This window comes from Dasypus novemcinctus, chromosome 6 (genome assembly GCF_030445035.2).
Source record: "Dasypus novemcinctus isolate mDasNov1 chromosome 6, mDasNov1.1.hap2, whole genome shotgun sequence".
Classification (NCBI taxonomy): Eukaryota; Metazoa; Chordata; class Mammalia; order Cingulata; family Dasypodidae; genus Dasypus; species Dasypus novemcinctus.
In genome coordinates this window covers 99,504,441-99,530,776 of record NC_080678.1, presented here as the reverse complement: position 1 = coordinate 99,530,776, position 26,336 = coordinate 99,504,441, and the positions used below count along the sequence as shown (strand labels likewise).

Below are 26,336 nucleotides of genomic sequence, written 5' to 3'. Positions count from 1 at the left end.
AGAAATACAAATGGCTAAAAAGCACATGAAAAAATGCTCCAAATCCCTAGCTATCAGGGAAATGCAAATCAAAACTACAATGAGATACCATCTTACTCCCATAAGATTGGCAGCCATGAAAAAAACAGTAGAATACAAATGCTGGAGAGGATGTGAAGAAAGGGGAACACTCATCCATTGCTGGTGGGAATGCAGAAGGATCCAACCATTCTGGAGGACAGTTTGGCAGTTTCTCAAAAAATTATCCATAGATTTGCCATATGACCCAGCAATACCACTGCTGGGTATATACCCATCAGATCTGAAAACAAGGACACAAACCGATATATGTACACCAATGTTCATAGCAGCATTGTTCACCATCGCCAAAATTTGGAATCAATCCAAAAGTCCATCAACAGATGAGTGGATCAATAAAATGTGGTATATACACACAATGGAATACTACTCAGCTGTAAGAACCAATACACTACAATCGCACGTGATAACATGAATGAACCTTGAGAATCTTATGTTAAGTGAAGCAACCCAGGCATTGAAGGACAAATACTATATGACCTCAATGATATGAAATAAGTTTACTGCCTCAGAGAGCTAGAGTCTGGAAAAGTGGCTTACTGGAAATCGGGGGGTGGAGGAAGGATGTGAGTTAATGTCTGTAGGGGTGGAATCTGTGATGAGCTGGGGGTAAGTATGAGCACAAAGAAGGGACAAAATGGGGGCAAGGGGTTACCTTCGGGTGGGGTTTTCTGGGTTTGAGGGGGGCTGGGGATGGGAAGAGGGGTAATATGGTCCAAGAAATAGGTGGGAGGGAGGGGCAACATACAAACATGGGAGAGTGCCAGAAGTTCATTGAGAACTAAATGCTGAGTAAAACGTATCAAAGTATAAGTAGGAGGGTCACCTGGTTAGGATGCTCAGGGGGTATGGTCTGATGCGGGACGGACTCCGGAGGGAATAGCTGAAGGCTCATTTTGCCAAGGTGGGTTCTACCATTGGGTGGGGTGGACCCATATCCTGGGGAAGACTAATGCCGTCGAATAGAGAGAACTGTGTCTCTCGTGAGAAAGGACGGCTCCCAGGGCATTAGATTGGCAGGCGTTGTGGGCACTAAGGGGAGGGGAAAATGGACGTGCAATGGATAGAACAAAGGTAAATAAGGGGGCAAAAGAGGAGTTATGTGAGAGTACACGAGGATGAATATAAAACAGCTAATATTACACCAAAAACATATAGGGGACGACAGACTAATAATGAAAACCATAAGACAAAACATAGGATAACTAAAAAATTTAGAAAACTGTACAACCTAAAGTATGGACCACATAGTAAGCACAAATGTTACCTTGTTTGAAAACTATAGTTTCGGAATCTGTACATCAGTTTCAGGAAATATGATATGAATAAGTTAAAAGATTATTGCTGTGGAAGGGAAAAGGTTTTATGGTGGATCTGGGGAAATACTGTATATTGTATATATGAATTTTGGTGATCTAAGACTCTTCTGAAGCTGACATTATGTTGGGATTCACTTTACGGGAAGTTTTGGATCACAGAGTGGTTCAACAATGGCAGCTGAGGAATACTGATATGGGATGTTATTGACAGGATATATATGGTTGACAGGGAGTTATACAAGGCATATGCCCAGGGTATATGGTAATGTCTATATATACTCATAGTGGAAACAATTAAAAACAACAGCTGGGGGGATACTGGGCTCCTGGCTGGGGGGTCACTGTTGTGGGCCCTGGGAGAGCAGCGGCAATCCTCCAGGTGCAATGGCAAGAACCAGGAAGGAAGGAGGGCCCAACAGTGGGCTCTTGATACTAATGGCTACACTTTTGAGCCTATGCACCTGCAATAAGAACAAGGCCTAGAGTAGCATTGTGCCTGGGGGTTTCCTCCTGACAGCCTTCATGTTACTCAAATGTGGCCACTCTCACAGCCAAACGCAGCGTGTAGATGTGATGCATTCCCCCCAGCGTGGGACACGACACCCGGGGATGAGCCTCCCTGGCACCGAGGGATCACTACCACATACCAGCTGAAGAAGCAACTAGAAAATGACCTTGAATTAAAGATTCAATGCGGAACAGCAGAATATACCTGTCTACATATAATAACATGACTTCGGGAAGCGGTTTGACCTAATGTAAGGGGGAAATGGAAAGGAGAAATGAGATTATAAGGCTGTGAGTCTCTAAAAAAGAGTCTGGAGGTTGTCAGAAGGAATACCCCTATGTACAACTGAACAGAGTCTAAGAGACAGATAAGGTAGATACAACCCCAGGTATTGGTTCTTTTGAGGGATAAAGAGACCCACGGGTTCTATGGTCATGGCAGAAGGGGTTCACTGCCATGACAGATGGCCCTTCTTTGGAGCTGGTGTTTCTGCGTGATGGAAATGGACTCAGAGGGGATCTCTTTTCACAAGACTTGCATGCTACTTTATTGGAATTGTAGTTGGTGCTGAGTTTAAGATATATGTAGGGGATTTGAATCTCTGGACTGATAATATGACACCCAGGCCCAGAGCCTCAACAGACTTCAGCTCCTACACTTTGACTTATTGGACTTACTCCACTCAGCTAACATGGAGTTGAAGAAGGTCAACCACCACAACATGGAGCCTAGAGTGTCTACAACTAGAAGCGGGAAGAGTGCATCCAGTACCCATGTGGAATCTAAGCCCTCACTTGACATAGGTGTGCAATGGACACAACCAATCCAATGTCCACAGAGAAAATGTGGAATGGGTGTGGGAATGGTAGCCATGGGGGCTGCTGGGTGTGGGGAACGGGAGGAAGAGATGAGATGTGGAGGCGTTTTCGGGACGTGGAGTTGTCCTGGATAGTGCTTCACGGACAATTACGGGACACTGTAGATCCCCCCAGGGCCCACTGGATGGAACGTGAGAGAGTCTGGGCTATGATGTGGACCATTGACTATGGGGTGCAGTGATGCTCAGAGATGAACTTACCAGGTACAATGGATGTATCACGATGATGGGAGCGAGTGTTGCTGTGGGGGGAGTGGGGGGCGGGGGCGGTGGGGTTGAATGGGACCTCATATATTTTTTAAATGTAATTAAAAATAATAATAATAAATAAATATTAAAAAAAAAATAAAGGTACATCCAACAAGGCCTTAGAAGAAAATGATGCGTGTGTCACTGGAAACTGGGGGGAAGGCGATGCTTGTTTTAAAGTGGCAGCGAACTTGGTGAAATTGAGTTCTGAAGTCAGATGGGAGGCAGAACTTGAATGTGATGACCTTAGATATTTAGCTGAGGCAATTTCCAAGCTAAGTGTGGAAGGGCAGCCTGGTTTCTTTGTGTAGCTTTTAGTAAAATGAGGAAAGAAAGGTTAAGAACTCTTATGCACAAAGAAACCAGAAATTGATGATTTGGAAAATTCTGAGCCTATCTAGACTGTGCTCTGAGACTAGGGCGAGAGGAGGCTCTATCAGGGCCCCTGAGCTCCCAGGAAGCGAGCTCCTGGAGAGGTTTAGCCGAGCGTGGGTCCAGCCATTTGGGTGCAGGTCAGGATGGGAGATGCAGCCACCCAGGAAGGCCTGTGCGGGGTCCTTCTGTCTAAAGGTTTGGACCTGTGCACTGTGCTCAAAGCTGACAAGGCTTTTGTGAAATGTGCACGACTGGAACCATTGCCAGCCAGGACTGAAGGGACAGAAATGGGACCAATTGAAGGAAGACTACGGCTAGGGCGAAATGAGGAAACCAAATGCTGGACAAAAGAGATCTCCTGGGGTCAAGAGAGTGGGCCTGCCCACGTGTGTGGGAAGGGCAGGCTCCCCCCTGCACTTGGAGGGGCAGGCTCACCCCTGTGCTTGGAGGGGGCAGGTTCACCCCTGCACTTGGAGGGGCAGGTTCACCCCAGTGCTTGGAGGGGGCAGGCTCACCCCAGTGCTTGGAGGGGGCAGGTTCACCCCTGTGCTTGGAGGGGGCAGGCTCACCCCTGCACTTGGAGGGGCTGACTCACCTCTGTGCTTGGAGGAGCAGGTGCTTGGTGGGGCAGGCTCACCCCTGCACTTGGGGGACTGGCTCACCCCTGCTCTTGGGGGGGGGGACAGGCCTGTGCCCTGTTGTTCAGGGAGCATGGTGCCATTTCCCGGCATTTTGGAGGGACCTGGTGGCCATGCCAATGTTGGGGCAGCGTGGGCCCTTCACCCCAGGGTTTGGGGTAGCGTGGCTGAAGCAAGCACTTGGAAAGGGAGCAGTTGCTCCATCAGGCCAAGAGGACAAGACACTAACCCCTAGATGACTCTTAGAACTTTAGGGTTATGGAATTTGCTCTGAAAATGTTGACTCTCTGCCTGTCCTTCCATTGTAAATGAGAAGCAGACAACTTGTTCTCAAGGTGTCACACATCCACAGACTGAGTGGAATGGAGCTCCAGGGCAGACCTGCCTGTAACTGATATTGATGAGGCTTTGTATGTAGCATTGTCACCAAAATGACTTAAGGCTCTTGGGATATTCTGATGCAATGAATGTATTTTTCATGTGGAAAGAGCAGGTCTTTTTTGGGGTCCAGAGGGAGAGGGTGATTTTGGTGACATGGAGCTATGTACCCCAGAAAGCTGTGTGCTTAAACTTAATCCATCCCTGTGGGTGCAGCCCAATGTAAGCAGGACCTTAGGATGAGGTCCTTCATGTATGGTATGGCCCAGCTGAATCAGGATGGTCTCGATCCTATTACTGGACACCTTGTAGGGATGGTCACAGAGAGAGAGAAAGGCGGAGGGAGCAGCCAGAAGCTGAGTCAGTGGGGGAGCAGCCAGGGGAGCCTGCCCCGTTCACGGCCACGGGCAGTGCCCCATGGTCTTCAGGGAGAAGTGGTCACCCGGGCGATGCCTTGGTTTTGGACTTCTGACCTCAAAACCTCGAGACAGTACCTTCCCGTTGTTTAAGAAAGCCCCTTGCCTGCTATCTGCTCTGGCCTCCAGGAAACCCAAGCACTTGTTAGCAGCCCCCCACACACATGTGCACATGTGTGCACACACACCCATATCCCAACACACACGTGCCTTTCCCCTTTCCCAGTGGACTCTTCACTTACCGGACATCGGTGAGTCTCGGAGATTCTCTGCACCCAGGAGGCACATCCTTCCTTGCTGCTTGCCGTGTCTTCCTGTATGTTTGATTTCTCATGAATGGCAGTGGCAGTTCTCCATCTTCTGATGATGGCTGACATCAGTTTTGTGTGCCACGGTGGCATGACACCCTGCAAGGAGGACTGTGGATCTGTCAGCAGGGGAGCGGGGTTTGAATTGCAGCACCTACTCTGTGCTGACTTCAGAATGCCAATTGTCCACTTGCAAAATGGCCGTAGTGGTTGATCTCCAGTGTGGACATGACAATCTACAAGGAATTCCCTCCCCTCCTATTATCCACTCTCACCCCAGGCACAGAATGACTTATGTTGGACAAAACCTGTGATGAGCCTTTAGAAGTGAGCGCTAACATTCCAAAGCTGCATTCCTGATTAATAGTAAATAATAACTGATCCTTTTTGGATAGAAAAGAGGTGAGAGGAGCGAGAAGGACTGGCTTAGTGGCTAACTGTTGTGGTTTTTGTTTGCTCATTGGAGTTGAAAGTTGGCATCAGAGCTGAGTGCCACAGGGCAAAAGGGGGCTTTGTATGCTGTGGGTGGAAGAGAGGAGGAGGAAAAGAGGCTGCCTGGACTGAGCTGTGGAATCATGGCTCCTTGGGCTTCTGTACATCCTCAGAAAGTGGCGAATTTGTCACGCAGAGCCCTGGCTGGCTGAGGAGGAGGCATGAAGCCTGACTGTGACCCATGAAGAGGTCACTGAGGGGGCCTTTTTTGCCCGGCCAGCCCGGGTCTGCCCTCAGACCTGGGACCCAGCAGTCTCCAGGCCAGGTGCTCTGGGGATGGTGACAGTGCCCAGTATCTCTCCTTCTCACCTGAATGCTGTTGTCATGCCAACGTGCTGCTCGGTGCTGGGTCTGACGTAAATGCCTTCCCTCAGGACATAGCAGTGCTGACCGCTGGGCCACCAGCTTCAAGTCGCCCTGTCATTGGCATGATCAGCATCACGCCCTCATAGCTGGGCCAGAGTCCACCTGGGCACCATGTGCGGGGACATTCATATCTGCATGTGGAATCCAGAGTTCCCAACCAGAGAGCTGCTTCACGAGTTATTAGAGGAACCTCCAGGCAAAACTGGTGGAGGTGTACATTTAGCCTTCGAGCTTCAACATTTAACCAACACTGAATCTACTTTCTCTATGTAATAATCTGCACCAAAAATGATAAAATATGGCATAAGCAGAGAATCAGAAAAAACATATTTGAAAGCTAAAGATGAAGAAAAACAAGAATAGAAATTTCTACACATGCCCCTATAGCTTATTTCTGTTCCTGCTTCATCCCTGAGAGGTGAAAGAGGGCACCCCAAGTTAGTGTTCCCTCCTGCGATGTAAGAGGGACTCCTCTGAATATTAGTGAAATGGACTTACAGGGATAGGTTCGTGAGAGAGAAAGAAATCACACTCAGTATCTCCACAACGAACAGGCTTCCAAGGTTAGCTTCAGAGAACGTTAATTTATAGTGAACACGCCATCATCATGCAGTTTATTTTGATGAAGCTGATGCCCTCTGAAGAGGTTTCAATTGAGACCCTAATTTTATTTTATTTTATTATTTTTGATTAATTGCCTTTTTTTTTGAAGATACATAGATCACAAAAAAATATTGCATTAAAAATATCAGACCAGGGAGCCAAGAACACCTACAACTGCAAGCAGGAGAATTGCATCCATCAAACAAGTGGAATCTAAGCACCCTCTCAATACAGAGGTGAAGAGGACATCACCATCCCAAGGTCCACAGGATGGAGGAATAGAGTATGGATTAGAGTAGATTTACTGATATTCTCTTCTGGAACTATTGGGTTTAGTAATGGAAGTAAATGTAGCATTGATGTGGAGAAAGTGGCCATGGTAGCTGCTGAGGGTAGGGAGTGGGAAGAAGAGCTGTGATGTGGGGGCATTTTCAGGAATTAGAGTTGTCCTGGGTGGCACTGCAGGGACAGTTACTGGACATTGTATGTCCTCCCATGGCCCACTGGGTGGACTGGGGGAGAATGTAAACTATAATGTGGACCACTGACCATGAGGTGCAGCAGTGCTCAGACATGTATACACCAAGTGCAATGCGTGTCCCATGATGATGCAGAAGGTTATTGTTATGGGAGGAGTGGGGTGAGGGGGGTGAGGGGATATATGGGGACCTCATATTTTTTTAGTGTAACATTAAAAAATAAATAAAGACAAAGAAATTAAAATATATATATATATATAAAAGAGGTTCCAATATACCCCACTCCCCATACCCCATGCTCCTCCCACATCAGCAACCTCTTTCATCATCGTGGCACATTCATTGCATTTGGTGAATACATTTTGGAGCACTGCTGCACCACATGGATTATAGTTTACATTGTAGTTTACACTCTCCCCCAGTCCATTCAGTGGAGAATCGCATCCATCTACCCTGTTGATGGGTATCTAGGCCCCCTCTTGATTTAAAGGTGGAGTCCCAGGATCCACAAGCCCTAATTTTAAGCATCTTGAGGAAATTGCTTCGGCAGAATGTTACTTTCACACACACCGTAAAGCCAGTGTGCCAGCATGGAGGTTTGACAAAGTGCTTGGAATGAGATTATACGTACTGACAGGTGTTTAAATCTTTATGGTGCATTTATGTCCAGCCAAAGGAGCTTTTGGGGACATCTGTGGTCAGCAGCCAGAATGCCTGAGTGCCCCTCCTGCCGTGCAGGCTTCCAGAACCCTCTGCCCTGGGTGTGGGCTGGACTTGGTGGCTGCCGGCGGAAAGAACTTGGCAGCAGCAACAGGACGTCCCTGCTGAGCTTTGACTGCAACGGCAGGAAGCCCCTCCTTGGGCACCTCATCTTCTCTCACTCTGTCGACTCCTGGCCGCCACATCCCGAGCCAGGGTCGAAGGCGGCCTCCAGCCCACTTCCAACAAGCCCACGAGGAGCGGAGGCTGCCAGCAGCTGCCGGTGAGGTGGGCCCTGCCCCTCCAGCCTCCAGACGGGGCTGCAGCCCCCGATTACTTGAGGGGCCTTGGGCCAGAGCCTCCCGGCTGAACTGCCCAGATTCCAGCCCCAAGAAAACAGGGGACATGTCATTTAAAGCCACTAAACTCAGGAGGAGTTTGCTATGCAGCAATAACACCTACTTATTTAATATGATTATCTTATATTTTATATTACTATATTAATATTAATTAAGCTGTAAATATAAATATAGAGCAAAAGTGTTTACATAAGATAAAATACTCCTGATTCTTTTCTTAAGCAGACATTTTCCAACCAGTTCTTGTATTTTCTTTTGAAAATATATTTTTTTTTATTTCTAGATTTAGTGAGGCAAGTAAATTTAACATTTGAAGATTAATAGATTAAACTACAGAAGAACTTTTGACCTATGGTTCACATAATCAGCATATGCTAATTAAGGTATTACTTTACACACGGTTATGAGAATTCAATAAAGTGGCTCTATTGAGAATAACTCATTTATTTATGAATTATTACATAATGAATTCTATTCTTCCACTAGAGAAGGGTGTTTTATGTTAGTTACTATAGATTTAAATTAGATATTATACATTAATATTCTTACATGAAATCAAACTCAAATTACATTGAACATGTGGGTAAATTGAGTTATAATTTTTAAATGTTTAAATTATAAGCCAAAGTTTTCATCATAATGTCTAACTTGACAAATTGTAATTTTATATGATTAGCAAGTATTTTGTTGAGGATTTTAGTATCTAGGCTGATTAGAAAGATTGTTCTATAGTTTTCCTTTCTTGTGGCATCTTTGTTTGGCTTTGATATCAGGTTATTAGGGTGAATGGCATCATAGAATGAATTAGGCAATGTTCCCTCCACTTCTCTTTTTTGGAAGAGTTTAAGCAGGATTGGTTTATTTCTTTCCAGAATGTTTGGTGAAATTCACCTGTGAAGCTGTCTGGTCCTAGGCTCTTCTTTGCTGGGATGTGTTTGATGACTAATTCTATCCTGTTACTTGTGATTCTTCTGTTGAGTTATCATTTTCTTCTTCCACCTATGTAGCTGCTTGTGTGGTTCTAGGAATTTGCCCATTTACTCTAAATTATCCTTCTTGTTGGCATATAATTTTTCAAAGTATCCTCTTATGATACTCTTTATTTCTGTGGGGTCAGTGGTGATATACCCTTCCTCTTTCTTATTTTATATACTTACATCTTCATTCTTTTTTTCTTTATTAGCTTAGCTAAGAATTTGTCAATTTTATTAATCATCTCAAAGAACCAGCTTTTGATTTTATTTTTTCTAGTGCTTTCTTATTTCCAATTTCATTTAGCTCTGTTCTAATCTTTGTTACTTCCTTCTTTCTACTTGTTTTGGGGCTAGTTTGTTGTTCTTTTTCTAATTTCTCCAGGTGTGCAATTAGGCCTTTGATTTTAGCTCTTTCTTCTTTTTTAATATAGGCAGTTAAGGGATATGAATTTCCCTCTCATGGCTTTTGCTGCATCCCATAGGTTTTCATATGTTGTGTTGTCCTTTCTGTTTGTTTCAAGGTAGTCACTGGTTTCTTTTGCAATTTCCTCCTTGATCCACTGTTTGTCTAAGAGTGTGTTTAACTTCCAAATATTTTTGCCTAATCTGGTTCTCTGCCCTTAATGATTCCAGCTTCATTCCACTCTAGTCAGAGAAATTACTTTGTATAATTTCAATCTTTCTGAATTTGTTAGAGTTGCTCTGTGGCCTAGCATGTGGTCTATCTTGGAGAATGACCCATGGGCACTCAAGAAGAAAGTATATCCCACAGTATTTTGGTGTATAGTGTTCTGTATGTGACTAATAGGTCTAGATCCTTTAATGTATTATTAAAAGTCTTTGTTTCTTTATTGATTCTCCATTGAGATGTTCTGTCTAATGGTGATAATGGTATATTAAAGTCCCCACAATAATTGTAGAGGCATCTATGTCTCCACTTAGTTTTTCCAGTGTTTGCCTCATGTATTTTGAGGTGCCCTGGTTAGGTGCATAAATGTTTATGATTGTTCTTTCTAATTGATAGAATATCCCTTTTATTATATATAGTGATCTTTTTTGTCTCTTACAATGGTTTTGCATTTAAATTCTATTTTGTCCATTATTAGTATAGCTATTCCTACCCTGTTTTGATCATTGCTTGCAAGTAAAATTGTTTTCCAACCATTCACTTGCAACCTCTTTGCATCCCTGAGTCTAAGGTGAGTTTCTTGTAGACAGCATAGGGATGACTTTATTTCCTTATCCATTCTGCCAATCCACGTCTCTTGACTGGAGAGTTTAATCCATTAGCATTCAATGTTATTATTGTAAAGGTATTAATTATATGAATACCTGAAAATATAACCTGGAGGTGTAAGTGCCTTTAAGTCCAGACATGGAATCTGTCACCATTATCAGAAGATACATAGGACAGATATGTTCGTTGGCCCTTTGCCAACCATATGCGTTTGCTAAAACACATTGTAACAGGCATTTTCCCCTCAGAGAGGTCAGCTACATGGTGGGTTAGCTGCCACAATACTCTACTATATAAATTTTTAGGGTCTTAATCTGAACTAGATTGTGAACTAGAAGACAGATGATAGATAAGAGAGATATATCTTGAAAACAAAAAGATAAACAACCCATTTAAAAAATGGGAAAAAGATTTAAACAGACACTTCTCCAAAGAAGAAATACAAATGGCTAAAAATCACATGAAAAAATGCTCCAAATCTCTAGCTATCAGGGAAATGCAAATCAAAACTACAATGAGATACCATCTTACTCCCATAAGATTGGCAGCCATGAAAAAAACAGTAGAATACAAATGCTGGAGAGGATGTGAAGAAAGGGGAACAGTCATCCATTGCTGGTGGGAATGCAGAAGGATCCAACCATTCTGGAGGGCAGTTTGGCAGTTTCTCAAAAAATTATCCATAGATTTGCCATATGACCCAGCAATACCACTGCTGGGTATATACCCATCAGATCTGAAAACAAGGACACAAACTGATATATGTACACCAATGTTCATAGCAGCATTGTTCACTATCGCCAAAAGTTGGAATCAATCCAAATGTCCATCAACAGATGAGTGGATCAATAAAATGTGGTATATACATACAATGGAATACTACTCAGCTGTAAGAACCAATACACTACAATCGCACGTGATAACATGGATGAATCTTGAAAATCTTATGTTGAGTGAAGCAACCCAGGCATTGAAGGACAAATACTATATGACCTCAATGATATGAAATAAGTTAACTGCCTCAGAGAGCTAGAGTCTGGAAAAGTGGCTTACAGGAAATCGGGGGGTGGAGGAATGATGTGAGTTAATGTCTGCAGGGGTGGAATCTGTGATGAGCTGGCGGTAAGTATGAGCACAAAGAAGGGACAAAATGGGGGCAAGGGGTTACCTTCGGGTGGGGTTTTCTGGGTTTGAGGGGGGCTGGGGATGGGAAGAGGGGTAATATTGTCCAAGAAATAGGTGGGAGGGAGGGGCAACATACGAACATGGGAGAGTGTCAGAAGTTCGTTGAGAACTAAATGTTGAGTAAAACGTATCAAAGTATAAGTAGGAGGGTTACCTGGTTAGGACGCTCACGGGGTATGGTCTGATGCGGGACGGACTTCGGAGGGAATAGCTGAAGGCTCATTTTGCCAAGGTGGGTTCTACCATTGGGTGGGGTGGACCCAGATCCTGGGGAAGACTAATGCCGTCGAATAGAGAGAACTGTATCTCTCGTGAGAAAGGACGGCTCCCAGGGCATTAGATTGGCAGGCGTTGTGGGCCCTAAGGGGAGGGGAAAATGGATGTGGAATGGATGGAACAAAGGTAAATAAGGGGGCAAAAGAGGAGTTATGTGAGAGTACACGAGGATGAATATAAAACAGCTAATATTACACCAAAAACATATAGGGGACGACAGACTAATAATGAAAACCATAAGACAAAACATAGGATAACTAAAAAATTTAGAAAACTGTACAACCTAAAGTATGGACCACATAGTAAGCACAAATGTTACCTTGTTTGAAAACTATAGTTTTGGAATCTGTACATCAGTTTCAGGAAATATATGAATAAGTTAAAAGATTATTGCTGTGGAAGGGAAAAGGTTTTATGGTGGATCTGGGGAAATACTGTATATTGTATATATGAATTTTGGTGATCTAAGACTCTTCTGAAGCTGACATTATGTTGGGATTCACTTCATGGGAAGTTTTGGATCACAGAGTGGTTCAACAATGGCAGCTGAGGAATACTGATATGGGATGTTATTGACAGGATATATATGGTTGACAGGGAGTTATACAGGGCATATGCCCAGGGTATATGGTAATGTCTATATATACTCATAGTGGAAACAATTAAAAACAACAGCTGGGGGGGTACTGGGCTCCTGGCTGGGGGGGTCACTGTTGTGGGCCCTGGGAGAGCAGCGGCAATCCTCCAGGTGCAAGGCAAGAACCAGGAAGGAAAGAGGGCCCAACAGTGGGCTCTTGATACTAATGGCTACACCTTTGAGCCTATACACCTGCAATAAGAACAAGGCCTAGAGTAGCATTGTGCCTGGGGGTTTCCTCCTGACAGCCTTCATGTTACTCAAATGTGGCCACTCTCACAGCCATACTCAGCATGTAGATGCGATGCATTCCCCCCAGTGTGGGACACGACACCCGGGGATGAGCCTCCCTGGCACCGAGGGATCACTACCACATACCAGCTGAAGAAGCAACTAGAAAATGACCTTGAATTAAAGATTCAATGCGGAACAGCAGAATATACCTGTCTACATATAATAACATGACTTCGGGAAGCGGTTTGACCTAATGTAAGGGGGAAATGGAAAGGAGAAATGAGATTATAAGGCTGTGAGTCTCTAAAAAAGAGTCTGGAGGTTGTTAAAAGGAATACCCCTATGCACAACTGAACAGAGTCTAAGAGACAGATAAGGTAGATACAACCCCAGGTTTGGTTCTTTTGAGGGATAAAGAGACCCACGGGTTCTATGGTCATGGCAGAAGGAGTTCACTGCCATGACAGATGGCCCTTCTTTGGAGCTGGTGTTTCTGCGTGATGGAATTGAACTCAGAGGGGATCTCTTTTCACAAGACTTGCATGCTACTTTATTGGAATTGTAGTTGGTGCTGGGTTTAAGATATATGTAGGGGATTTGAATTGCTGGACTGATAATATGACACCCAGGCCCAGAGCCTCAACAGACTTCAGCTCCTACACTTTGATTTATTGGCCTTACTCCACTCAGCTAACATGGAGTTGAAGAAGGTCAACCACCACAACATGGAGCCTAGAGTGTCTACAACTGGAAGTGGGAGGAGTGCATCCAGTACCCATGTGGAATCTAAGCCCTCACTTGACATAGGTGTGCAATGGACACAACCAATCCAATGTCCACAGAGAAAATGTGGAATTGGTGTGGAAACGGTAGCCATGGGGGCTGCTGGGTGTGGGGAACGGGAGGAAGAGATGAGATGTGGAGGCGTTTTCGGGACGTGGAGTTGTCCTGGATAGTGCTTCATGGACAATTACGGGACATTGTAGATCCCCCCAGGGCCCACTGGATGGAACGTGAGAGAGTCTGGGCTATGATGTGGACCATTGACTATGGGGTGCAGTGATGCTCAGAGATGAACTTACCAGGTGCAATGGATGTGTCATGATGAGGGGAGAGAGTGTTGCTGTGGGGGGAGTGGGGGGCGGGGGCGGTGGGGTTGAATGGGACCTCATATTTTTTTTAATGTAATTAAAAAAATAATAAATAATTTAAAAAAAGAGAGATATAGATTGATAACACATAGATGATAGATGATAGCAATAGTATATAGATGATAGACATGTGTGTGATAAACTAGAGATGGATGGTAGATAGGTAGATATAGATATATTGATGGAGTGATTAGATGATAGATGAGATAGATTGAAAGATAGGTAAATGAGACATGAATGATAAATGATATGTAGATAGATAGATGATAGAAAGTTGGATGGATGGATGAATGGATGGATAGAACAGGTGATGCATCCCTGAGCCCAGGGTTGATGTGAGGTGAACTTGTCCACACACACTCTCTCCTCCTTCACCACAGGAAGTGGAGGGGAGGGAGGCTGCAGTGTCACAAAGGAGGGGAGGAGCCCTCAGACCATGCTCCATCTCCTCCCCCTTGTGCTTCCTGCAACACAACAGCCAAAGAGACCTAGAAGAAAAGCAGCTGGCTGACAGTTGTCTCCTGTATTATGAAGAGCTAACCTCGATGTAAACTATAATCCATGCTGTGCAGCAGTGCTCCAAAGCGTATTCATCAAATGCAGTGAATGTGCCACATAGATGAAAGAGGTTGTTGATGTGGGAGGAGTGGGAGGTGGAGTTGGGGAGCGGGGTATATGGGAGCCTCTTATTTTTTTAATGTAATATTTTGTGTAATCTATGTATCTTAAAAAAATAATAAAAAAAGGAAAAAAAACTTTAAAAATCAAGGCAACATAAAATAAGGCATTTTGCCATTGGTCTAATTATAAATTCCACATTTGTTTTGAAGACAAATGGCAGCTATTAAAAATAAGCCTTGGGAAGGCAATTCCAGTTTCTGCATTTCTGACTATATCATGGAATAGAAGAGATGAGTGATTTAACCATGTCCAATTAAACAGGCACCTTCACCTCCACCTTGGAATTTTCTTTAAAAGCGCTGCCCCCTGCAGGGACTTAACTGGACTCAGGTCTGACCAGACAGGGGCATCACGGGGACTTGTGGGAAAGCCAGGATTTGGGGGGCTGCAGCCCTGCGGAGGCAGGAAGTGCATTTTAGCCAGCAGGGAGGGGGGACTGGGGAGTGCGGGCTGGGGCCAGAAGGAAGCCCGGGAAGGACCAAGGGCTGCGAAGCTTCCGGAGAGGCGCCCGGGATGGAGGAGTCCAGGGGCTGCTCCCTGGGGACAGGAGCGAGCGCTCCCGCGACGCCCCCAAGCTGGGAGGGGAGTCTGGAGAAGCTTCAGTTCCCGGTACCACCAGGGGCCCAGCTCCTTCCACAGCAGATGGGACCTGAGCGTCGGGGACACCAGGACGTCTGCTCCGCCTCTCTCCCTGCTCCCAGGAAGCAGACGGGGAGGCGGGCGCCTTCCTCCTCGTGTTGCCTGTAGTGGCCCGTTAGGAGAGAGCTGCGGCCATCCAAGGCGGCGCCCCTTGCGCTGCACACGAGCACGTGGCGAGGAGGGAGCCCCAGGAGTCCTGCGGGCCCGCGGCACCGGGGACGTTGTGGCTTCCGGCTCAGCGCAGACCCCCGCGCGGGTGCGCAGACCCCGGCGCATGCGCAGGCGTGGGGCCCTGCCTCGGTGACTCCACACCACCACTCTTACCGGAGCCGCGGACAAGCGCGCTCGTGGGGTGGCGGCCGCTTCGCGAGGGAGCGTCACCACATTCCAAAATCATAACAGGGTTTGCGCTCTACTTACTGCGACAGCACCTGGCCTTTGAAGAAAATTTGGAAAATACAGCAAAATGCAAATGTAAAATGAAATGAAAATGACCGCAGTCCCCTCGTCAGAAAAGTACCCTTTGTATTAGGGCTCGTTTCCTGACAGGTACATTTTGTATATAGGCTTTGTGTTTTATTAACATTGTTTTTACATTTTATATTTTATTAAGTTTCTTTTTTATTGTAAGAAGTTTATACTTAATATTCGTCTAAGTAATATTTTATTAATATTGTTCTAAATATTAGGGAAGCTGTCTAGATAAAGAGCATATATTATTAATACCGGTTCATGAAAGAGCAAGACAACCACATAAAGCATCCTTCATTAAATCTCAGAATGTTGGAGAACAACTGCATCCCGTGTCTTCCCTCAAAAGTGAGGTCACGTGGGCTCCGGACGGCCCAGGCTGGCCCTGCGGGGAAGGGTCCCGCGCTCCCAGGGCAGGGGGGCTGCGGCCCGCCGGGACTCGCCGCGCATTCGCGTCGCTGTCTACACCGCTGACCGGGCTTGTGGTTCGACCCCCAGGCGCAGCGGTCAATGACGGATGGCATTCTGTGTCCCTCGCGGCGGCGGGCGGCCACCTGCGCGTGGTGGTGGACAGCAACGCGGCCGCTCCCGCAGCGCTCCAGGGGGCCGCCTTCTGGGGCGATTCCTGTTATTTTGGAGGTGAGTGAGGGGCTTGGAGTAAGCCGGCCCCCGGGGGCTCAACTTCATTGCGCCTCTCCCGGAGGTGGTGAAGATCTTTTAAAATGTCACTCGTAGCTGCTGCCCAAAAGGCCTGCAAATGTGGAGAGGTTTACTTCTTAACTGCAGCTTTATTGATGCATAACCTACACAAAATTTGCCCATTTTAAGTGCATGATTCAATTTTTTTTTAGTTTTTAAAAAAATATATTTTTAGCTCCAATCGCAACAATGCAAGTTTAAAACATTCCATCAACCACCAAAAGACCATCATACCGATTTTCAGTCAAGCCTTATACCATTCCCAGCTCAGGCAACCACTACCTGCTTTCTAACTCTATAAATAGGCCTTTTTAAGGTTTCATGTACATGAGCTAATTCCATAGGGTTTCTTTTGTGCCTGGCTTTTTCCACTTAGCATAATGGTTTTACATCCCCGCGGTATCATGCATCTGCCATTTTTAAAATCTGCTTTTCTGTATTCTAAGCCTTTCTTTATTCTTCTCTTCTTTTGTTTCATTGAATTCCCTTGCTGCTTTTATAAAATTATTTTCTTGGTGGTTGCTCTAAATATTGTAATATCAATCTACATTTATCACACTCCACTTCCTATTAATAACTCCAGTAAAGTACAGACATTTTTTTCACTATTAGAGCTCCATGTTCTCTCTTCTCTGGCTATTCTTGCTATATATATTGCATGTTTATATGTGATAAACCCAACAATACCATTTAAGAAATACATGTTACGCAATCTTATGCCATCTAAATTAGTTAAGAGAAGGGAAAAAAAAGCAACTGGCACAGTCTTGAATATTTACCAATAAATTTGTATTTTCCAGTTCTCTTTATTTTATCCTGGGATTACATTTACCATTTGGCATCATTTCTTTCAGCCTGAAGGACTTCCTTTATTATTTCTTCTAAGAAAAACTAGCTAGCAATACTTTATTGCTATTTTCACTTTTCTGGGGAAGTCTTACTTATCATTCACTTTTTTGTACTTAATATGTTTAATTATGGTGGAATACACACAACATAAAATCATTTTAACCATTTTAAGTGGACAGTTCTCTGGCATTAAATACATTGACAATGCTGTGTAGTTGTCACCACTAGTTCCAGACTTTTTCCATCACGCTTAGGCTGTAACTCCCCATTCCTCCCTCCCTTCACCCCTGGAACCACTATTCTGCTTCATGTCTCTATGAATTTCTTTATTCTAAATATTTTACGTGGAATATTTGTCCTTTTGTATCTGGCTTATTCCACTCACCAGGATGACTTACACTTTCACCCATGATGTAGCATGTACCAGCACTTCACATCTTTTAACGACTGAAAAATATTCCAATCATATGCCACATTTGTTTATCCATTCACCTGCTGATAGATGCTTGCGTTGCTTCCACCTTTTGGCTGTTGTGAACAATTCTGCACAAACATCGATGTACTAATATAAGTTGAGTCCCTGCCTCAATCCTTTGATTTATATGTCTAGGAATGCAATTTCCGGTTCATATGATAATTCTGTTTTTAATTTTCTAAGGAACCGCTAAACTGTTTTCCACACTGGTTCTATTTTACATTGCCACCAACAATATATGAGGCTTCCTATTTCTCCACAATACCAACAACACCTATTATTTTCATATTTTTAAGATAATAGCCATCTTAGGGGTTGTGAAGTAGAATCTCATTGTACCTTTAGTATGAATTTCTTTAATGTCCAACAATGTTGAGCATCTTTTCATATACTTTTTGGACATTTGGACATCTTTAGAGATACTCAAATCCTTCCCCATTTTTAAATTGGGTTGGTGTCTGTTCACTGATGAGTTGTAGGAGTTATTTATATGTTCTACATACCAAAAACTTAACAGATAAATGGTTTCTAAACATTTTCTCTCATTCTATAAGTTGTCTTTTCACTTTGTTGATAATACCCTTTAAGGCACAGAAGTATTTAATTTTGGTGAAGTCCATTTTGTCTATGTTTGTCTTTTGCTACTTGTGCTTTTTGTGTAGAGTCTAAAATTCCGTTTCCTACTATAAGGTCCTGAGTATATTTCCCTATGTTTTCTTATAAGAATTTTATATAATATCTTTTATATTTAGGTCATTTGTCAATTTTGAATCAATTTTTTTGGGATATGGTGAGAAGAAAGGGACCAAGATTATTCTTTGAAGGGGATTTGTGGGTGTCCAGCATCAGTCATTGAAGAAACTGTTATTTCCCCCATTGAATAGACTTGGTAACCTTATTGAAAACCAGTTGGCCATAGATATGTGGATTTACCCCTGGATTCTTCATTCTATTCCATTGGTCCCTGTGTCCATCCTTAAGTAACACAATATTTCAATTACTATACTTTTGTAGTAAGTTTTGAGTCAGGATATATGCGTCTTCCAATTTTGTTCTTCAAGTTTGCCTGGTAATCCCTTATGCATTTGAGGATCAGCTTTTCCATTTTCTACAAAAAAAGACTACTGGAATTTTTATAGGAATTGCATTGAATTTACATATTGCTTTACACAGTATTGACATCTTAATAATATTGTCTTCCAATTCATGAACATGGGATGTCTTTCCATTGATTTAGGTCTTCGTTTTTATGACAAGATTATTTCTTCAATAACTGCATTAATTTGAGTGCATAACTACAGACTTGCTGGTTAAAGTCTTATAATACACACATTGAATATTTTAACAGTTTGATCCATTTATGAATTATCATGGATGTGGCTAATGTTTAATTAATGACTTATAATGCCTCTGACAGCATAAGATAATGATGAATGAGACATAAAAGGAGTTGTCAAAGGTTGACTTACTCAACACTCACCCCTGGTATCTTACAGATGTCACTTTCAATCTTCAGCCTTTAAATATTGACACTTACTTTTCCCTGGTAACTTAAAACTAGCATATTAAAATGAAACTTTAAATGAGTTTACATAATGCCAATTAGTCTGTGGGACTGTAAATAATAGAGTTCAGTATTCTTTGGCTAGTAAGTACTTTTTTGTTGTTGTTATTGTTTAACTTTTTAATTGAAGTTTATCATTCATACATGACCATCCATAAACATGAAGTGTATATTAAAAGTTGTGAACTTCCAAAACAAACATGCATAACATCATACAAAGTTCCCATACATTACGCCACCACCAATACCTTGCATTGTTGTGAAACACTTGTTACAAACTATGAAACAAGTCAAACCCTTACTAACTATAGCCAATATCTTATATTTGGTGTATTTTCCCCAAAACCATGTGATTAGTGACATCCTGTACTAGTATTATATATTTATTACAGTTCATGAAATAATATTCTCTTTTTTTTTTTTTTTTGGTTAACCAGAGTCCATTTTCTTTAAGTTCTTTCAGCACTGCTTTGTAGTTTTCAGTGTACAAGTTCCTTACCTCTTGATTAAATTTATTCTAGGTTGTTTTATTCTTTTAGAAACTATTATAATGGAATTGTTTTCTTGATTTCCTTTTCAGATTGTTCATAACTGGTGCATAGAAATCCAACTGGCTTTTGTGTGTTTACCTTGTATCCTGCCAATTTGCTGAATTTGTTTAGTAAAACTTAGTAGTAGCTTTCTTGTGGATTCTTTGGAGTTTTCTAAATAGAGGATCATATCATCTGAGAATAGGGATAATTTCACTTATTTCTTTCCAATCTGAATGCCTTTTATTATTATTTTTTTTTACCTGATTGCTGGCTAGAATTTACAGTACAATATTGAATAATAGTGGTAACAGAAGGCACCTTGTGTTGGTTCTGATTTGGGGGCAAAAACTTTCAGTCTTCATCATTGGGTATAATACTTGATGTAGGTTTTTCATGCTGAGAAAGTTTCCTTTTATTCCTAGTTTTCTGTGTGTTTTTATCCTGAAAGGATGCTGAATTTTGTCAAATGCTTTTTCTGTGTCAATTGACATAATCATGTGTTTTTTGTTCCTTCATTCTATTAATGTGGTATAGTACATTGATTTTCTTATGTTGAACCACCCTTGCATTCTGTGATAAATCTCACTTGGTCATAGCATATAACTCTTTTGATATACTCTTGGATTTGGAATGCCAGTATTTTTTTGAGGATTTTTGCCTCTGTATGCATGAGGGATATTGGTCTGTAATTTTCTTTTCTTGTGCTGTCTTTATTTGGCTTTGATATCAAGGTAAAGCTAACATCACAGAATGAATTAGAAATAAATTCCTCCTCTTCTATTTTTAGAAAGATTTTGGGAAGGATTGTTTTTAAGTCTTTTAAGATATTTGGTAGTGAATCTGCAGTGAATTCTGGTCCTGGACTTTTCCTTCAATTTCTTTACTTTGTATAGGTCTGTTGAACTTTTCTATTTCTTCTTGTAATGTTCATGTTTCAAAGAATTTGTCTGTTTCATTCAGGTTTTCTTATCTATTGGCATATAATTGTTATAAACACCTCTTATAATCTTTTTTTATTTGGGTAAGTTTGGCTATAATGTCCCCACTTTCATTCTTAATTTTAGTTAATTTCGCCTTCTCTCTCTCTTTCTTTATCAGTCTGGCTAAAGTTTAGTTGCCTTATTCATCTTTTAGAGAAACCAAATTTTGATTTTGTTGATTCTCTCTATTGTTTTCTACTCTCTATTTCATTCGTCTCTCCTCTAAACTTTACTATATCCTTCCTTTTATTACCTCTGGCCTTAGATTACTGTTCTTGTTCTAGTTTCTTTAGGGGTGAAGTCATGTTATCAATTTATGATCTTTATTCTTTATTAAGTTAGACATTTATAGGTATTCTTTTTCTGGGGAGCACTGCATTCACTGTAAGCTATAAGTTTTGGTATGTTGTGTTTTTGTTTTCATTTATCTGAAGATATTCCCTAATTTCCCCTGTGATTTCTTCTTTGACCCATTGGTTATTCAATAAATTTTAATTTCCAAAAATTTGTGCATTTTTCATTTTTTTCTCCTATTATTGAGTCTAAATTTATTCTATTGTTGTCTTAGAAGATATTTGTATTATTTCAATATTTTTAAATTTATTAAGATTTGATTTGTGGCCTAACATGAAATATATCCTGGAATATGCTCCACTTGCACTTGAGAAGAATTGTCTTGTGCTGCTCTTGGGTAGAGTGTTCTATAGATGTCCATTAGGTCCAACTGGTTAATAGTGCATTCATATACTCCACTTCCTTATTGTTTTTCTATTTTTCTGATCTGTCAATTATTGAAAAACGTGTATTAAACTCTACAACTATTTTTGCAAAACTATTTCTTCCTTCAAGTCTGTCATTTTTTGTCATATATTTTGGGGTTTTGTTGTGACATGCATATATGTCTATAATTGGTACATATTCTTGCTAGATTGAACCTTTTATCATTATGTAATATCTTCTTTGTCTCTTGTAATCTTTTTGAGTGACAATAATATAGCCACTCATCTCTCTTTGGATTGCTGCTTGCATGGAATATCTTTTTTCACCCTTTCACTTTTACCTCTTTATGACCTTCTACCTACACTGAATGTCTAATAGCACATAGATGGATCATGTTTTTTTTTTTGTTTTTTTTAAAGATTTATTTATTTGTTTAATTTCCCCCCCTCCCCTGGTTGTCTGTTCTTGGTGTCTATTTGCTGTGTCTTGTTTCTTTGTCTGCTTCTGTTGTCGTCAGCCGCAGGGGAAGTGTGGGCGGCGCCATTCCTGGGCAGGCTGCTCTTTCTTTTCACGCTGGGCAGCTTTCCTCATGGGTGCATGTGGCCGCCGCTGCGGCGCTGCAGGCAGGTTGCTGCAGGCGAGTCGCTGCCGGGGATCGGGCCTACGCCACGGCCGGACCGGGGCGGCAGCGGGCGGCTCAAGGCTTGGGGGACGCGTGGTTCGATGGAAGAAGAACCACGGAGACGAGGTCTATGCGCAGGTCTGACTTTATTCGGGAAGTACATGAGGTTTTATAGTGTCATGGAGGCGGGGAGGTTGTGGGAGGGGCATGTCGCGGGGCAGCCGAGGATTGGCTGCAGAGGCAAGGGCGGACCTGCGGTTTATGACGTGGGCCATTGATGGCAGAGGGGGGTTGTTTCCGAGGTTGTGCCGGGGCGGATCCGGGATGAGGGCAGTTGAAATGAGGCGGGGAGAACAGGGATCGGCTGGGAGGGGGAAGATAACAGTGGCTGGGAGGAGGGGCGGAGGGAAGCAGCAGCACAAACTGCTGCTGAGAAGGGCCATAATACAGAGAGGTTACGAGGAACAGGCGGGCAAAATATAAGGAAGCGAAAGGCAGGGTGGGAGCAGGGGACAGGTGCACTCCTTGCGCGTGGGGCTCCCCCACGCGGGGGACACCCTTGCGTGGCTCGGCACTCCTTGCACGCATCAGCGCTGCGCATGGCCAGCTCCACATGGGTCAAGGAGGCCCGGGGTTTGAACCGCGGGCCTCCCATATGGTAGATGGACGCCCTAACCACTGGGCCAAAGTCCGTTTCCCTGGATCATGTTTTTTATCCAAACTGCAAATATCTGCCTTTTAATGGGGGAGTTTAATCCATTGATGACCAAGAAGACAGAATTTATGTCCACCATTTAGCTATTTGTTTTCTGTATTTTATGTATGTTTTCTGTTCTTCAATTTCTGCATTACTGTCCTTTCTGTATTTGCTTTCTTTTTGTATTGTATCCTTTTGATTCCCTTTTTTCATTTTCTCTCTATTTTTGAGATATTTTCTTAGTGGTTACCTTGGTAATTACCATTAATGTCTTAAACTAAACACAACCTAGCATGACTAGCACCAAAGTAGTTTCAGTAATACACAAACTCTCTACTCCCATAAATCTCCATCCCTCTCCCTTTCCTTCGTTATTGTCTCAGATTACATCATTATATGCCCATTGTATTACTTATCAAAAGGGGTGCTGATGCAAAGTACCAGAAATTTTTTGGCTTTTATTGTTTGGGGTAAAAGCTTAAAGTTACAAGGCCTTAAAGAGTCCAACTCAAGGTTACTTCCTTACCAAACTGTTGGCATGTGTTGAAGCAAGATGGCTGACAATGTCTGTGAGATTCAGCCTTCCTCTTCCCTCTTAAGACTCTGTGGGTCCAGCTTCTTCTGATCTCAGCTGTCAGCTGGCATAAGGCTCATATCTCTTCCTGGGGCTCATTTCTTTCAGGACTCAGCTGTTCTGTTCTCTCCACAAGGTCAGCTGTAAACTATCAGGCAAATGGTTCACCTCTCTTCCTGGGAATTCTGCCATGTCCATGGAGCTATCTTTCTTCCTCTGTGTTCTTCTGTGTTTCTCCTTCTGTGTTCTTGATTAAACATCCATTTATATAGCTCACCAAGGGGGTACTCAACCTGGCACACCCTAATGACATGGTTAAATTAAAGCCCTAATCTTGATTTAATCAAGTAAATGTAAGCCTCGTATTTAAATCAATCAAAGGGTATCCCAGAGGAATAGACCAGTTTACAAACATAATATCTCTTTTTGAAATTCATAAATAATATCAAACTGTCACACCCATATGTTTTAAATGTTTTTAAAATATTTTCCTGTTCCATTATAGGGGGAAGGGTGCAGTTACAAACCAAAAGTAAAATAATACAGGATTTTATACATACCTATGTAGTTACCTTTACTAAAAATTCTTTATTTCTTTCATGGATTCAAGTTACCCATAGTGTCCTTCCATTTCAGTTGAAGGACTCGCTTTAGTATTTCTGGTAATGATCTCATTCAGCTTTTGTTTATCTGTAAATATCTTAATTTCATTTTACTTTTTGAAGGATAATTTTGCTAGTTTTATTCCTGTTGACAATTTTTGCTTTAAGGACTTTAAATATGCCATCCCACTGTCTTCTGGTCTCCATGGTTTCTGATGAGAGATCCACTTTTAATCTTATTACGGAATCTGGTATGTGACAAGTCACTTCTCGCTGCTTTCAAGTCCTCTCTTTGTCTTTTTTATTTTGACAATTTCACTATAATCATTCTTGGTGAAGATCTCTAAGAGTCTATCCTGCTTAGAGTTTGTTAAGTTCCTGAATGTGTATGTCTTTCATCAGAATTGAGAAGTTTTTGGCTATTATTTCTTCAAATACTTTTTTCTGCCCCTATCTCTCTTGTCCTTCTGGGTCTCCAATGATGCATATATTGGTATACTTTATGCTATCCCACAGCTACCTCAGGCTCTATTCATTTTTATTCATTATATTTTCCTTTTCTTCCTCACACTGGATAATTTCAATTGTCTTTTCTTCAAGGTCACTGATCCTTTCTTCTGCCTGCAAATCTGCTGTTGAATCCATCTAATTCATTTCATTTATACACTTTGCAGCTCCAAAATTTGTTTGTTCCCTTGTTTATAATCTATCTTTCCATATTGTTCAGGCAACATTTTCCTAATCTCCTTTAATTATTTCTTTAGCTCATTAACATGTTTAAGACAGTTAATTTCAAGTCATTGATTAATTGTTCCAATGGATGAGCTTCCTCAGGGATGGTTTCTGGCAAGGTCTTTTATTTGTCCCTATGAATGAGTCATACTTTCCTGTTTTTTTGTGGTTTTTCTAATTCTGGGACTGCTGGAAAATACGAGTGTTATGTTATACTCTACCTCTGTAAATCTAGTTCTGTCACACCTCTGAGATGGCTAGGTTTTGATTTTTCTGTTTTGTTTTTTTTTTTTAATTGAAGTCTGGAGCCATCAATTTGTGACTTTTCCAGACTATTTTTCCCTTTAATCAAGAAATGGAAAGAGGAAAGAGAAAAACAAAAGGTACTGCTTCTTTAAGAATCTTCTACTGCTTTGCCAGAGGGGGTTGAAACAATTGCTACCCCGAGAGCTGACCCCACCAATGATCTGAAGGAGCTAATCAAATGCTGTGATCAGCAATTAGATGGCACATCCCCAGACTATGAAGTCCTGGTCCCTATAGCCCACTCATGCACCTGTAAGCTTTACCAGGAGCCCTGGCTGCATGCCCCACTGCTGACCGCCATGTAGCTGGGGGTTATGGGATGGTGGCTACTGCATGGAGGGTGAAATGTACTGATATTTATCACAGTTTACCAGCATCTTCCTCTGGCTTTTCCCTAGAATCTACAGTGCTGCACTAGAGTCCAGAGTTCCAAAATAGTTGATTTCACACAGTTCCTGCCAGCTCAATAGTTTGTTTGGGTGGAGAGACTGATTCCTGGAGCTTCTTCACACAATCCCATTTTTAAAGGACAGATTTCCTAGATAAAGAAACTTTTTTTTTTGACACTTTCCACTGATTTCTGGTCTCCATTGTTTCAGATAAAGTAAGTCATTAATTCTACCAAAGCTTCCCTGAATTAATTAGTCATGTTCTCTTGTTTCTTTGAAGATTTTCATTCTTTCTTTCTCTTTCAACTGTTTGACTATGAAGTGTCTCGGTGTAGCTTTTTTATGATTATCATACTCGGAGTTTGCTAACCACAGGGCATGCTCTTCTTTGAAGGCACATTCTCTGTGACTGCTATCACCAATTCTGTCAAAGCTCTGAATTTATTTTATTCTGGAAGTGTTAAAGAATATATTTTATGAGAAAGGGTGATTAGTAGAGCTGTTACTATTTTTAGTATGTAACCATTACTCAGAAGCTTTTATTAATATAATAGCCTCTCAATCTTAATGAATTTCATGTTATCTATAGGGGCAAACCCACCCTTCTGTACATATTTGACCATCTGAAATATGTGTATTACCTTTAAAATAAGAAAATGATAATTGAAAGTCTTCAGAATCTGATCAGATTTGTTGACATAAATTTTAATTTGAAACTTCACAGTTCCCATGTGGCTAGTATCCATCATTTTAATGTGCCACATAATGGCTTGGAAGATGTATATTTATTTTTATTTGTCATATTTATATAGATTATTGGGAAGAGAAAGCATCAGTTATGTAATTCTTAAAACAAAAAAGGGAAACTAAACTTGCTATTATCAAAGAAGCTTCCAGATGGAAAACCAGTATGGATTGAGAAAGAGTTAAGATGCATGATTCTTATTCCCAATTCCTTGACAGTT

At 42.1% G+C, this 26,336-nt stretch overlaps 1 protein-coding gene across 1 annotated transcript in view; it reads left to right on the top strand.

The window, feature by feature from the left end:
- Nucleotides 1–26,336, top strand: part of LOC139439087 (contactin-associated protein-like 3B) — a 122,171-nt gene that overhangs the window by 71,485 nt on the left and 24,350 nt on the right. Inside the window, 2 exon segments of the mRNA XM_071215561.1 lie at nt 7,757–8,068; nt 15,979–16,268. Of these exon segments, the coding sequence (XP_071071662.1) occupies nt 7,757–8,068; nt 15,979–16,268 (602 nt within the window).